The 15,072-nt window shown below is 40.6% G+C and overlaps 2 protein-coding genes across 3 annotated transcripts in view; one reads left to right on the top strand and one right to left on the bottom strand.

Annotated features, from left to right (window-relative positions):
• LOC120903095 (TNF receptor-associated factor 4) overlaps positions 1-2,622 on the bottom strand; it is a 30,195-nt gene extending 27,573 nt beyond the window's left edge. Inside the window, exons 1-2 of one of the 2 annotated variants that reach the window (XM_040312314.1) lie at positions 2,278-2,622; positions 1,324-1,393 (exon numbers count right to left, since the gene is read on the bottom strand). In XM_040312314.1, the coding sequence (XP_040168248.1) occupies positions 1,324-1,393; positions 2,278-2,342 (135 nt within the window). In that variant the 5' untranslated portion in view covers positions 2,343-2,622. The remainder of the gene's footprint in view (positions 1-1,323; positions 1,394-2,277) is intronic. The other variant, XM_040312315.1, reaches the window with a different exon arrangement.
• Positions 2,623-5,562: 2,940 nt separating this feature from the next.
• LOC120904420 (cytochrome b5 domain-containing protein 1) lies at positions 5,563-6,668 on the top strand. Its single transcript, XM_040314380.1, has 3 exons — positions 5,563-5,808; positions 5,905-6,252; positions 6,334-6,668. Exons 1-3 carry the CDS (start codon positions 5,563-5,565, stop codon positions 6,625-6,627), a joined length of 888 nt encoding a protein of 295 aa, XP_040170314.1. The 3' UTR covers positions 6,628-6,668.
• Positions 6,669-15,072: the final 8,404 nt, after the last annotated feature.

Here is a 15,072-nt window from a genome sequence, read left to right as displayed (position 1 = left end):
ATAATGTAAGCTATTTAAATTAAATGTAAAAATGGTCGCCAAGCTGGAAGGCGCGATTGATGGCGCACGGGGGCGTAGAAACGAATAACGTTCCCACACAGTGCGAACAGAATGTTCGGCTTACTTTAAAAAAGCAGGAAAATAACGTTTCCTTCAAAAATTTCCAAAAATAACTTTAACAAAATGTTACACCGTTTTGACACAACAATGGCACTATGAGGTGTTTTGATTTGATAAATTGAAGCAAATTTGAACTTTGCTTAGGTATAGCGCACAATCTCTGTGTGGCAATGTAATGCTGCTAGCTGATCGCACGTAGGCATATTCTTGGTATAATCCTACGCACGATCCCAACTGCAAAGTTTCCCGCCACAGTCTGGGGAGGCGACCAACACATACAACAACAAAAACCGTGGGAAATATTTTGGATAGGAATTTCCATTGTCGTCCAAACGGGGCTGGTGCTGCTGTTGCTGCTAAATTTGTGGTCAGACGCCACGGTGCCCAGACCGCAAACGTTGTTGTTTTGCCTGTAGAAGTAATGCTGCTCCCATCAGTCAACAGCTTTTTTTGTGTAATGTCTTTATGTTCACATGTCACCGTTCCGTGACGTATATCTCAGTACCCTTTGTTTTGGGTGTTTAAGATTCTCGTAGAACGTCGATGTTACAGATAGGGGCCGAGGGTGAGCATACACAGCCAAGCTGCTGTGCATAAATTAGATGCCACAACAAAAAAGCACTGCACTAAAATCAAAACTCGGTGTGCCTGTGCCTGGCCGTGTGGTAATATCTTTCACCCTCAGTCCGTAGCCCCAATGTTTGCAAAACAGCTGCTTCCTCTTTTGGAGTCTTTGTTAGAGTCAGTGGTGGTCGGAGGGCTGGAATTTTGTCCAGCAGCACCGATGGTTGCATTTGACTGGCTTCTGGTGCCGTCTTCCGGCATGCTGTAATTAACTCAATTTGACCTTGTTGAGCTTTTATGGGGCCCTGGGGAGCAGGGAGCTAGGAGCTTTTAGCTTGTGGACGACACAGGAAGTACTTTCGAAATCCTATATTTCCTCTCCATCGTAAAATATTGCAAACCAATCAGAACACGCACAAAGCTCTGCTTTCCGCCTTCATCCCGCATACGGCTAGCTGTCCCAAAGCTTTCCATTGTGGGGTTAAATTTCCTAAAAGTAATGGCCCACGGGAGGTGCATGATCTTCTTATAAGCCGCTTCTAACCCTTCAAGCTTGTCTGTTTCACTCAAGCCGTTTCGAGTCGTTGTTTCACTTTTGGGACCCCGCAATAAAACGGTACGAATATGAAATCAACTTACCGTGGCGTAGTCCTTCTGCGATGTCACCATATTTGGTACCGGCTGGCTCACGATTAAATTATTCTCTCTGCTCGCGGTGGACAGGACCGCGTAGGTGGACAAACAGCATTGCGAGACGTTCGTTTCCCGGGGGTTTGATGTGCCAAAAGGTTGTGCCAGTTCATGACGATCAGTTTCGGATCAGCGAACGCGGGACCGCAGGAAAGAAGATGAATGGAAATCCATTATTATACTTTTTTTTATACGTATATATTGTTTGCGTTAGCTTGAGTGTGAGATGCTCTGTGGCTCTGCGGAATATGGAATATTTATTCTTTTTTTGCGTGCTCGATCAGCCCGCTTCGCCTTAACGATCGCCCACCCGAACTGCCATGTATGATGCAAAGGCACAAAATTATCTAGGCATTTATCAACGCACCAAACTGTGCGGTTGCTACGAATGGGTGTAGGATTGTGGTAGGAATCGAACCCGATCGATTGTAGAATAGTGTGAGCTAGTTTAGTAGCTGCTAAACCTGTTTCAACCATCACTAAAATACCATTCCAAATTGAGAGCACGCGTTAGAACGAACCTGTTAACTAGTGTACATTCCTTTAACTCCTACGTGATGACTATAGTGATGATGTTGCCTTAATTGTCAAGCAGCCAAATTAAGGCCATGGCGCAGCTCTACACAAAAGCTATTTTTCAACAGCGAAAATATGCAAATGCAAACGACTTGCATATTTAAATCTCCCTAATGAACATTGTGACATGCAGGGTCCATATTTTCGATTAAAATTGTGTCACGAAGCAATCTCAAATAGTTTATTCGTCGTTGTGGGAGTTTGTGGTTTATTATGGGTTCGTCACGAATGCAACAAATATTAGGAACATATGAAAATAAAAAACTTAGGAAATAACTCATCTGTAACACTACCACAATACTTCAATCAACTTTGCGCTACATTTACCTCATAATCTGTATTAATTCCGAGCGGATCCGCGCCGTATTGGACATGTCTTCGAGTGCTGACATTTTCAACCTTAACCGCACTGTTCTGCACACAAGTAAAGCACACCTTACAACATACACACACACAAACCCACTAACGCTCAACTAGCACACTAACACACAAAGTCCAGCACCAAGTGCAGCTCCCGATGCGATTGGCACAGGTTGAACCCAATATCCCAATAGCGAATGACCGAAATTTCACCATCAGCAGCGCCACCGTGACTGCACAACAGGCGATCGCGAAGAATAGTAAACAACTGATGATTGTGGCATTGCAGCAGGCGGTGCACACGGGCCAAGTAATACGGTTGTTTTGTTGATGCAACCGAGAGAGCGGGTTCATGGGTTCATGTTCCTGCACGCAGCGTACCACACCGACACCACGACAGCTGCAGCGCTGGTTTGCTTGCGGCCGTGTCTCTCGGTGTGCGATTACCGTTGCAGAAAAGTTGCAGCCAGTGCCAGAGCCACCGATCTGCAAGACAACAAGTTGCCGTTGGTTGGTTGCGTTGGTTGCCACCAAGTGCAGTGCAGATTGTACATAAGCAGTTGTGTCGCCTCTGCGCGAGTCTCCCCGCGTGTGCACCGTGGAAGGTGTGTTGCACTAGGGACACAGGTGCGGTCAAAATGAAGCGCGCACGAGAGTGGAAAGGAATATGCTTGGAATGCTTTGTAAAAGTGACTTTTGTACCATAAAATATTCACAATCCACAAACACTATCAGTGAAACGTTTTTGGAATCGATGCACTACATCAAGGTGTGTGAAACGGTGCCATTTCCATGGCGAGCGCTGGGTGTGCAATGTTTTGATCGTCACTGTAAAACCGTACATTGTGGTTATGCGTATGCATTTGTCGCCGATGGGTACCTGCTCTGTCCCGATTCCCCAGACTCGTTCCTGAGACAATGTCCATCCAATCCAACCATCCATCCATCCATCCATCCCATCCGTGGATCGTCGTACGCGCATCATTTTCCACACGCACCACCACCACCACAGTAATAATAATTCCCATGTCAAGCGTTATTATACTGTATTTATACTCTTTCTTCGCTAATTACTAGCCGGTTGGTGTACCTGCTCTCGACTGCACTGCGCTCAGTGTATGTGGTGCCCTTTTTTCCTACAATGCTGTGCCACCTTTCGCAGTGTATGTACTTACGGCACACGTTCTGTTCTTTGTGTCAACTGCGTTACATTAAAACCAGTTGCTCTGCCAATGTACAGCTCAAAGCTTCCATAAAAAAATATCCTGCATTGGTGGTTTATAAACAGTGCGACACACTTTAGCCCACAATATCCACTCTATTTGATCAATCGTTTGATCTACGGCCAATCCCTCTCCTCGCTAGGGCGCCTTATAACCGTTCAGCGTATTACATGCAACCCCTTTTTTTTAAATGATACGTTCTCACTGTCCCACTGCGTTGGCCACTTTTTGTACCGGGTGGGAGAGGAGGGGAAGCGGATCTTTCGGGTTAGTTCAATTCGGGTTAAGACGCTAATTCTCTGCGCAAAGCAGCCGTCAGCAAACAGCGAACCCATCCCGCCGCACCAAATCCAACGAAACAATAGATTTCGTGCGAAAAGCATTAAAAATAAACAACGAACTTCCTATATGGACGTTGGCACGTGATATGAAATCCCAAACGGCATTGTACGGAAATACCCCCTTTGCCCACAAAATCAAGCGGCGCATCCGCTTCTGTTCGTTTCCCACGGAATTTACAGGCCGTTTAATTATTTTCCAAAAAATAAGTTTTGTTTTACTTTAAGTTTGTGTTGGTTCGGGTGTAGCAGAAAAAGGAAGTAAACAGTTTCAATTTGGTAAATAAGTTTACTGTAGTGCATGAGTTAAATGTTACACGATCGTACAGATGGAATGCTTGCTAGGCTGTCCGGGATAACCTGTACACCATTGGTCGGGAACGGTTGCCGGCTGTAGATTAGCCAAAACGACATGCTAATGAACCGAGCGGAAAAGGAAATGTGCATACATGTGTTGCTGGAACCTAGCAGAAATTCTTGTTTTACTATGCAAGTATCGTTTCATTCATAGTGCTGGAGTTGCTTTCGAAATTGATATGGATGTAAGTAGAATTATCTTCCATCTTGGGCGCGTGCAATTGTTACCTGCGCATGATTCCAATGTATGTTATAGGTTGTTAGATACAACGAATCAAATAACGGTAAGAACGGAAGCCTACACATTTTTCCATTGTGTTGATGAGTTCAAACAATAAAAAATAAGTTGGAAAAACAGATCAAGAGATAGTCTCTACGAATGTTCTCGAACAGTGATCCATAAATATTAGTTTTAATATAGAATTTAGAATTTGAAACTACCCCTGCTTGCTATCATTGTTTAACAAATTAACACACAACACCACCATTTCAATTAATCATTTAGTATGTCATCAATAAAACAATCGCACTATCAATCAACGCAGTCGTGACGGATTGATCGTGCTAGAATATGTTTTCAATCCAATTTACATATCACAAGCATCATTTGTAGCTTTTCATCTGTCCGAATCATGGCGTAGAATGTGGAACAAAATGCTCTGCACCCCGCTTGGCATACGCTCGTACGGAAGCATGAGGTGCGCCCTTCTTACGATGATGGTGGCATACTGATGAAACTTTAACCCTTACTTCCTTTCGGGCCGTGTTGTTCTTTGCGCTTGTGTTCTGCTCTCTTCCGTTCCGTGTGATGACTGCCCGCATAACTTTAGCTTCAACTTACTTGCTTGGCCCACCAGCGTGCATGGCACGTGTAAATTATGTTCCCCATCGGAATCATATGCAAACAGACTACTTACTGGTCGAGTTAGATTTGGGGAAGAAGACGTGCTGGAGGAAATGTGATAGAAAAGAGGGATATAGAGAGAAAGGGCGAAGATGGTATTAAATTTTATTTTTGAGCTGATTGATTACTTCGCTGGTCACCGGATATTTCTGGTCCAATGGCTATGCGTGTAGATACACGCATTCCATTTTTGGCCCGCGTTGCCCCCGCGTTCCAATGGGGGACCATTGCAGAGCGACCCGGAGGTCTAGTGTTAATTTTGACACTCTCTTCCAGTTCACTCCGAACTTCATCTTTCCCTTCGGACCTCGTGGACTATGATCGAGGCGTACAAAATAGACTGTAGCCACATGATTGATCTCTACGCGTGTGTCATCGTGTGGTGCGCAAACAAAGCGCTTCTAGGCAGATGTTTTCATAATTTTCATGGATGGATATCGATCGAAGCAACCAATGCCGGACGGTGACGGGTTGGAGATGTATTTTGCTAATTTTATTGAAAAGTTATATGAAGAAAATGGAATCGAAATTACAACCACCTCTGAAATACTTTCTTCGCGATGAAGTCGTCATCCATAATGAAGCGACCAGCGCGTGGGTTATCGTCCACGGAACGGTTATCGATATAACACCACTGTTTGCAGCAGCCGAACGAAAAACGTCGCTACAGAAGAAGGTTCTTTGTTTGATGATGATTTAGGTTTCAGAGGTGTTCAGAAGTGTCTAACTTATATGTATTTACAAATTGTATTATTTTTTCGCCCTCCCTTAGACACTACAATGGCTGTTGGCGCTTGCGGGGCAAGATTTAAGCTCGTTCTTCCATAACAACGAGCTTACTCCCATCGAGCGTACCAACCGCAACGGAGAACGGGTTCCAATCTTCGTGCCCTGTTTGGAGCGTAATCCTGCCACCCAGCTCTACTGGTACCGTGATCCGGCTCTGGTCATTGGACGCATAACATTCCACCCATGCCCGGTGAAAATTATCAACACATTGACATTCCACGAGACGGAAATGATCGTTTGTTACGAAGATACGATCGGCGACGTGCGGGAAAAGTACTTGCGCTACAATGACAACGCCTGCCGCTACGAATGGCGCAAAGATCTCTCCATGGTACGTGTGCCCCGCCGTCCCCAGTATCCAATGCAGCCGATGTAGGATATCTCACGAATCGTTTTACATGTCTTTGCTTAGGGATCCGAGACCGGACTGCTGCGGATGGATAAAACGCTTACTGAAAATGGGTATCAGGTCAATCTGCGCAGTCCGATACCGGTAATTTGGATATTTTACATTCTACCTCCGGGAACGATAGACACAACGAATGGCACGCACTCTTGCTCCGGAACATCGTGCAACACGGTGAACGGGCCCCAGGCGGAGGAAAGCCAAAATGCCAGCGCATCTCCAGATGGAAAACAAAGTATAAACGCGACCACAAAGACAAATTGTACGGCTCTGGATATCCACGAGTGTGCGAAAAACTGAACAAATTACAATATAATAGAAATTCTTGAAATTTTTCCGAAGACCTGCTTTTCACCGTTCCACCGCCATCAGAGGCAGACAACCTTCACCAATTGCAGTAAGTAGATCAAATGGAAGTGGCGTTGGCGTTGTTTTGGCTCCCCATCTCGGGCTACGGTGTTTGTTTCCTACCCTTTGCTTTCTGTTACTGTTTAACTTTTCTGTTCTCATCGTCAACTTTACCAGTCGGTCAACGGTTGGAATGTCTAACTTTTCTCCTTTCCACCCATTTCTTGCACCTTAATATTCGACTTCAGCTGTCTCTGCGCTAAACAACGGTAGTACCTCGGAAGTTCGTGGTTGGTTTCTTACTTTCCTACTGCTTTGTTTACTATTTCTATCTTGTACAATCTCACCTCAATTTGTGTTCAAGCGCTAGCATCTGAGATCTGAGGTATGTGTGATTCAGTAGTCATCATCATTGCAAATGTCACTGTTTGAAGCTATTTTGAAATGAAAGTAATTTGTTGGATAATTTCGTAGCAATGTTTTAGATTATGGTGTGATAGTTTTTTTAATGATGATACATTGCTAGGAATGTTAAAGCATATTAACATTAGAAGTCAAGCAATGAGGAAAAAATAGAAGGAAACAGGTGGAATAGTTCAAATATAGTTTATCCTTGTTTATTAATTTTTATGATTATTTTCACAATATGTTTTAATTTTATTTTTAGTACCTTTTCTTATTTAAAAAAAATATGTCAATTATATTTGAAACCATTTTCACACATCCTCCCAACAGCCACACGCCAGACTTGATAAAACAATCATCAACAGATGATAAGCGTAGGATTTCATACCGATTCTTGCACTCTCTTCCACCATCGGCATAGTGCATGACCAATCATATCTTCAAATTGCCTGTCACGCGTGGGTCTAAATTAGCACGTTAAACTACACCCATCGCTGAGCCCTCTGTCCTAGCACCCGTATGCTTTCATCTTCCAAGTGTTGTTCAGCGTCCGTCCCGGTCGAATCTACCGACCAAATTCAACCGACAAACTGTGTGCACCTTTCAGCATCCTTCATTAAACACCCAGGCCGGCTGCCCGATCGGCGCCAGGTGCTTTCGGTCGAATCGATTTCTTTGAAGGTTTTCTCGCATGTGTACACCACCAGTACGACATTCCGGTTCGGAGGTTGTGCTCGTCGCACCCACTCGCGCCGTACCGAAGATAAATCGGCCGAAGCGTGTCTGCTAGCAACAAACGGTGTCGAACGGCTGGAAAGCAGCATGCGACTTCAGTACGAACAATCTTGAAAACAAAACACATATACACCCAGCCTCAAAACGCAGGCACCACACAGGGGCCTGATGGTGAAACTTATCCTGCTGACGCGCTCTGGTCGGCTGTAAGCATACATCCTTTGAAACGAAACATCTGCCGCACTTGGTCGGCAAGGTCGGAAACGGCTATGCCAACTGTACCAGGTATTCAGAGTTTAACCCATGAGGCTTGTCGTTTTCGGTGCACCCGGATTTACATGCGCAAATTTGTATTACATTAGCTTTTATGTTTTGTGCTTTTGAATCGTCCTTTTTTTTGTTTTTAATTAAGCAAAAAAAAACAATGCAATTAAAAATTAAAAGTTTACATTTTATTGAACTACCACTATCCTATTGCACTAACTTATTTTGATGAATTTATTAATAAATTGAGAACAATAATATCGTACGCTACATTCTAAAAAAAAACAATCAACAGCTACAAACATTCATCTTACAGTGTTATGTTTATGGTACGAGATTAACGCACAGGCGCAGGAAACATCCACGAAAAAATCCTCCAAAAGATTTAGGCCACACTAAGGAGCTGGCGAAGTAGCAGCGGAAAAGGGAATGCACCAAATCATCGCTAAAGATCTCTTACACACGGAACGCACAAGCGTGTGCCGCATTCAAAAGACCCATGTCGGTATAAAAATCGGCACGCGACAGCTGCAAGTTTTTCTCTCCATTTTCCACCGTGTTTCATCCTTTTGTGCTTATTTTCTTTCCGGCCAGCAGCACCAGGGAATAGTGCTGCAACACAACACACTAGACAGATACTGGCTGAAGCAAGCAATGGAATGATCCTCTTTCTCTCCACACACGCTCCGAGGACGCTCCGCTTCCTCACCAGCATCCTTCCATCGTGACGCTCTGCCACTTTCGGCTAGACGTGTGGTGGCTGCCGTTGAAATGGCTCCGATGGGCAGATGAGCTGCCGTTGGTGCCTCCCGGTTTTATCCAGCGCGATCCTTTAATTTACGGCGTCGACCACCGGCGACAACCGCGATAGCTTGCTTGGCTTTGTTGGAGCCTTTTTTGTGCAACGTGTTGTTGTTCGTTTGATGTTTATCGTTGGGCTAACTCAATCATTAGCTAACCGATTTCGATGCTTTTCCTGATGTCCTGCTTGCATACAGCCGAGCAGCAGCATAGTCTGAAACCATTTTTTATTTATTTTATGGGAGATGGGATTTTTGTTTTGTTTTTACGGACTACAAAGATTGTTTCACATCTGCGGATGAAATGAGTTTATTTTTAATCTTTTGTCCTTTTTTCTTCTCAAATTGTATTGGTTTAGGATGGAAAATAGATAACAATGTCATGTGTGTGCAAGCGACGATAAATTTATGTTTTGTTTTCAGAATTAAATTATGTCGTATAGTATGATTAGTTTGACATTTGTTTCAAATCAGTCATTATTTTTAAGATTGTTAAATCCAGTTATAGTTTTTACTCCTGGGTATTGAATGGGAAAAACTGCATCAAGCTTATTTTCAAACATTAGCTTTTGTTTGTTCAACCGTTGTAAAGGCGCCCGAATACATTTCAGCTAATGCAATATGCTTACAAGCTACACATATTGGCTGTAAAACGACTTTGCAATAATACCAATCACATGATAATGATAGCTAAATACAACTTATTATTTTTTCGCTTTACCACTTCTGTGTTTTCAGTATTTCAGTTCTGTAATCAATTTCTTATAGCTATGGTACACAACTAACTATGACATAAGTATTTCAATAGAATGAATTTAATTTGCTGCCCATAATTATTTGTCCTTGTTTCCGTATTGAACCCTTTTAACAATATTGGACAGTAAGGATGATACACATTTAGAATAACTTCTCATTTGAATTTTAAACATTCGTCGTTATTTGTGCACATATGTCCTATAGCGTCGACCACTGTGTAAAAAACATCGCACCATTTGTCGACCAGTACGGCACCCATTGTTACAGTGCATTGCATAGATTTAAGACATTTAGTTCTTTGCTATGTATGATGAAGGTACTTGATAAGGTAAGTGTAACAATTGTTGTGCTATCGATAAAAAGAACAAAATAAGGAAAATAATCTGACTATTGACGGTTTCATATCAATGTTAAGTCAGAATTCAATAGTTGAACGCTTTTTAGTTGAACGCTTTTTAGTTGAACATTGACTGGCTGACAGTTAAATTAAAATGCATGCGTTTGTATGCAAAACTCGGTTTTTGAAAAATTTACAAAAATCTAATGGTTTGTCGAGAAATTTGCCGAATTTTTTTTTTGTATGAAAAAACGTGCCAACTAAAAATCACATTTTCAATAGTTGGCAGGGAATCGAAGTGCAGCCAGTGAATTCGGACTGTATTCGTATAATTTATCGTGTTTCCTTATTTTCTTAGAAGTTTCACAATTTTTCAGAAGTCAATAAATCAAATAATTACAATTTTTATTATCACTGTAAAAAATCAATCACTCCTTATCGATGAGCGAAAAAAAACCACCTATAATTTAATTTCAATTTACAGGAATTCCCCGATATATGCAATACTCGATACACGCGGTTTCGCTGTGCGCGATTTTTGATATTTGACAGTTCTTTGAGTAAATTTTACTGATTTGACACATAATATGTCAAATGCAAAATATATTCTCTTTTGGTCGAATATTTCGAATAGCCTATTATAGTATAGAATATCAAGACATAAAAAAGGTACAAAATTGTAATCTTTAGTTACAAATAGAGCAAATAACTAATTTGGTGGCTAAAATCAACCACTTCAAACTAAATTATTCGTAAATTAGCTATAATTTGCCTTAAAGCCTCGAAATTTGACATACGCTAATTTTCGAGAAACGCTTTTGTCATTCTGAACCTTTTTAATATTTTGAATATTAAATTTTAATCATTTTAAACATCTAGTTATCAAATTTTGTAATTGTAAATTGTTTAAAAATATTCAACTTAGTGTAAAAACTAGCACTGAACTAGCACAACAATTGATAAATAGAAGAGGTTTTGGAAAAAGGCTATAACTTTTATTAAAAGTGTTGAATTTGCAAATTTAAAAGCAATAATGTAACTAAGATATCTGTATATGTACTTCGTATTTGTTTATCAACTTTATTTCAGTAGTTTCGTCACAATTCTTCTTTCCATAATTAGTGCACCTACCCGAACAAAATTGCTTGATTTGTTTGATTTAGTTTAGTTTGATATTGTTAAACATAAATAATTACAAATACAAATAAATACATAAATTTGTATATTTGTAAATACATAAATACAAATTTGTTTAAGATGCCTGTATAAAAATAAAGAAAAACAATTAAACCTAATCGTTGCTTAACAGTTTGCTTTTAGGATGTTACATCTATTTGCCTGTTTATGTTTAAGAAATTGCATGTATCCTAATAGTACTGTTGATACATTCATTTAAGGTTAAATTCTTACTAGTAAAACCACGCGTCTATCTCTACTTCTTTTGCGACAGTGTGAGCCTACATTGTTTATATTGCTTTTGCCTGTATTTTTTGTTTGATATTTGAGATAGAGGCGCAATGCTCAGCTGGTTGGGGTAAAATTAGTACGACGTGCATGTTTTTATTTGAATAAACTGTGCAAATAACTTTGCTGAACGAAGCAATTGTTTACGAATATGTTATTTTTCACTTATTTGCAAAACAATTAGGTTTTAATATTCTGTATTACCTTAAGTGCACCCACCATCATCGTCATTAGCACAGCAATACAGTGTACAGCGATGTAACAGGGTAGCAGGAACAAGCTTCAATTACGCGGTATAACCGGTCAACATTCAGCCCCATCCTCAACCACCCCCCTTCTTCGTGCGATTGCGCTTACCAACCGACCGCTCGTCGTAAGTCGTAAAGTCTTGTAAATGTACGCGTACGTACATACTCGTACTACACTCGCGACATCGCTCATGCCAAAAAAATCATATGATACCGTGAAAGATGGCTCTGGCCTTCTCACAGGGGTTGATCCACCAAGGCTCACGCAATACGTAAAACAAAAAGTTGAATGGAGAATTTATATAGTTGTATCATAATCATGCAAAGTTTTTAATGTATTTCTTTCGCCAGTAATAATCAAATGAAGCTCTAAAAAATCGATATGTAATAAAAACTATTAATTAATATAAACTATACGAAGTATCATCGTGTTGATAAACGTGTACATTTTTCAAAGAAAACCATTCATTTTAATAAAAAATCTAATAAATACATCCATTTCATACATATTCCATCCAGATCCGTACATGTTATTAATGGATTGATTTATTTTAGCACAGAACGACTATTGTCATGTATTATATACAATCATTAATAACTACATCTATTACTCACCACTCATTATGTGAAATTTATTAGGTTGCTTTGGAAGTAAGCAGCAAGTGATTCAGCGAATGATGAATCGACCAAAAAATAGAGAGTGGATGATCAACCATAAAAAAACATGAACCTGTCGAATAATTTAAAGTAAGAATGACCGTGAAAACTGGAATCTTCAGGACACCTCCATACGTACCTTGTTGTGCTGTTAGCATCCGAAAGAAACAGTTCGACAAAGAGTAATGTGACACACACAAAAAGAGATAAATCTATGCTTCTTATCAAAAACGAACGAATGTCCGGGAGACTTTTCCTGAAGCTTCAGGTGCTGCTGCCACTGCTGCTGCTGCTGTTGCATCTCCGAGATGGTTTCAATAATAAATAAGGTGCCTATCTTTTGTTTCCTAGGTACTATATTTTCGAGTCTACTGAAAACAAAACGATAACGAGCTCGTCCTAACTGCCCTACTGCACGTCCTACAGACGAGTACGAGCGAATGAGCCCAGAGGATCAGACCATAGAAAAGTGTCCGGAACAATATGCCTTCCGGTAAATGACGAACGGAGATGATCCGTGGCTGAGGTGGCCGAGATTTGAGCATATACATCATTGCCTCTGCCATCGTCACCATCGTCGGCTGGCGTGTGGGTGTGAAGAGAATTTTCATTCATTAACCACACAGCATAGAGCCCAGAGAGTTTTGTCGTTTTTAACAACAAAAGTATCAAGGATGCCCTCCAAAAGATGGATTCCACTAAAAGAAGGCATGTGACCTACTATTATTTGCATACCATTTGAAGAGCAATTCGGATCGGGACTCTTGTCGCACCTAACCTTTCATCGATAAAATCGGCTCGAGCCCTTCGCATCTTGTCGATAAAAGTTAGTTTAATTAATGGACATGGCGTGTAGCGCCGATCGTGAACTTCATGATAAGCCCCCGCTAACCTGAGCTAATAGCGAGCTAGATAACGAAGTTGATAACTTGGTGATAGCCAGAATCTTGGCCCATTGCGATAGCCACGGCCGTTTGTTTTTGGCCATATGCCGCCAGCGGGTAGGTGACGCCATGCATTGCCCTCCCGCTCCTCCCGTAACAACGTCGCTAACTATACGCAAATAAAAAGTAATCCTGGTCGATGTCATCCGATCGCTGCCAGCACATTTGCTGCCATCCGGTGTCGGTATGCAGAAATGTATGAGTATGATTATTGATTTCGGGAAACCATTTGCTTCGTTTTGCAACAACGCGTCCAATTTGCCTAACCATCGGGATTGTAAATGTTGGGCGAACTACATGATACACTCATTTCGAAATACTTGAAACGCGCGTAGGACAATCAATTCAGCAATGATTGAATTATTTGCAATGCAATGCGATTTCTAAGCTTATCGCGAGAGACAATATAAGGCCATATAATGATATTGGATGTTGGCCGCCATCAAATGAGTACGATGAATGCTTTTGTATGTTTTGTAACACGTTTATGTGAAATTGTGTAATAAACTACATCAAAATAAATAACATGAGGTCTTTTCACACATTCTCCCATTTGCATACATTCATTATCAGCAAACAACGTAATTCAACCAAACTATGCTACAACAACATGCTCGATTATTGAGGAGAGCATAATGTGATTTACCCAATGTTAATGTACCAATTATTATATGTGCAATTATTAAATTTATTCTATACATCTACCTCTACTACAAAATAGGAACAAGATTCTTCAAAAAAATCGGATGAACCATTGATAGATAATTAATGATGAAACATATGCATACATACTAGTATTACTAATGGGAAAGACTTGTATTAGTTTATAACTCAAAGTATTTTATTTTCATCATTTGGAATTTATTTTTTATATACCTTCTCAGTCATTCATTTTTAAATGAAAATGGATTTCAATAATGTGAAATATTGTTAGCATAACATCAATTTTAAGTTTTCAAAACAGAAATCTAAATCGCCTGCACAACTATAAAGATTAAAAATTTGATACATTATTGAAAATATAAGCAAAATGTTTTATCATTTAAGCTTGAGATTATTTTTGACTAATTTTTCAACTATCAAATGTACGAAAAATGTGATATGTGACTGTTAAATTAGCTTCGTGGATAGTTATTTCTGACTGCCTAATTAATAATATTTTTACATTTTTTGGTTTTATATAAGATCAACACAATTCAAACAGATTTAACCCGTTTTTATTCAATTAAGCATGTTCATAAAGTCAAGATTTAAACCTATGCTTGTCAAATTTAAGTATTAGCAGTGCGGCATATGAATTCAGATAGATTGTTCTTCTAGTGGTATTCTTTTGAGAAATTGTAGTACGACACAATATTCTATCTCCGGCGTCGAATGTTCCTAACCTGGTATAACTGTGCACAACAAACAACATTGTAACTTGAACAAATTTTACTAATTTCCTCACTAATTATCCTCACCAGCGCTCGGGAACACTTGCTCCGTTGTTCTCGGCAAATCCATAAATCCCTTAAAAATCCTATTCGAATTAGGTGTAGCATTCAGTCATCGCGCCAGCTACTGAAGTTGGGTTGATTTTCCAACAACACACAAATGCTCCACGCTTTCCACACCGAGACGCAAACAGGGACGATCGTGTCTTCCCTTCGGCTCAGTCCGTCCGCGAATTCAAATGCCCGCGAATGCTCAACGCATGCCCCATAGCGTCGAATGGCAGCGTGTGCGGACCCATTTTCCGCTCCACCCGGTGTTGTCCGGCGATGACTTTCCCGACGCTATATAAAAGG

This window comes from Anopheles arabiensis, chromosome 3 (assembly GCF_016920715.1).
Source record: "Anopheles arabiensis isolate DONGOLA chromosome 3, AaraD3, whole genome shotgun sequence".
Taxonomy (NCBI): domain Eukaryota; kingdom Metazoa; phylum Arthropoda; class Insecta; order Diptera; family Culicidae; genus Anopheles; species Anopheles arabiensis.
This window is presented reverse-complemented; position numbering and strand designations above follow the sequence as displayed.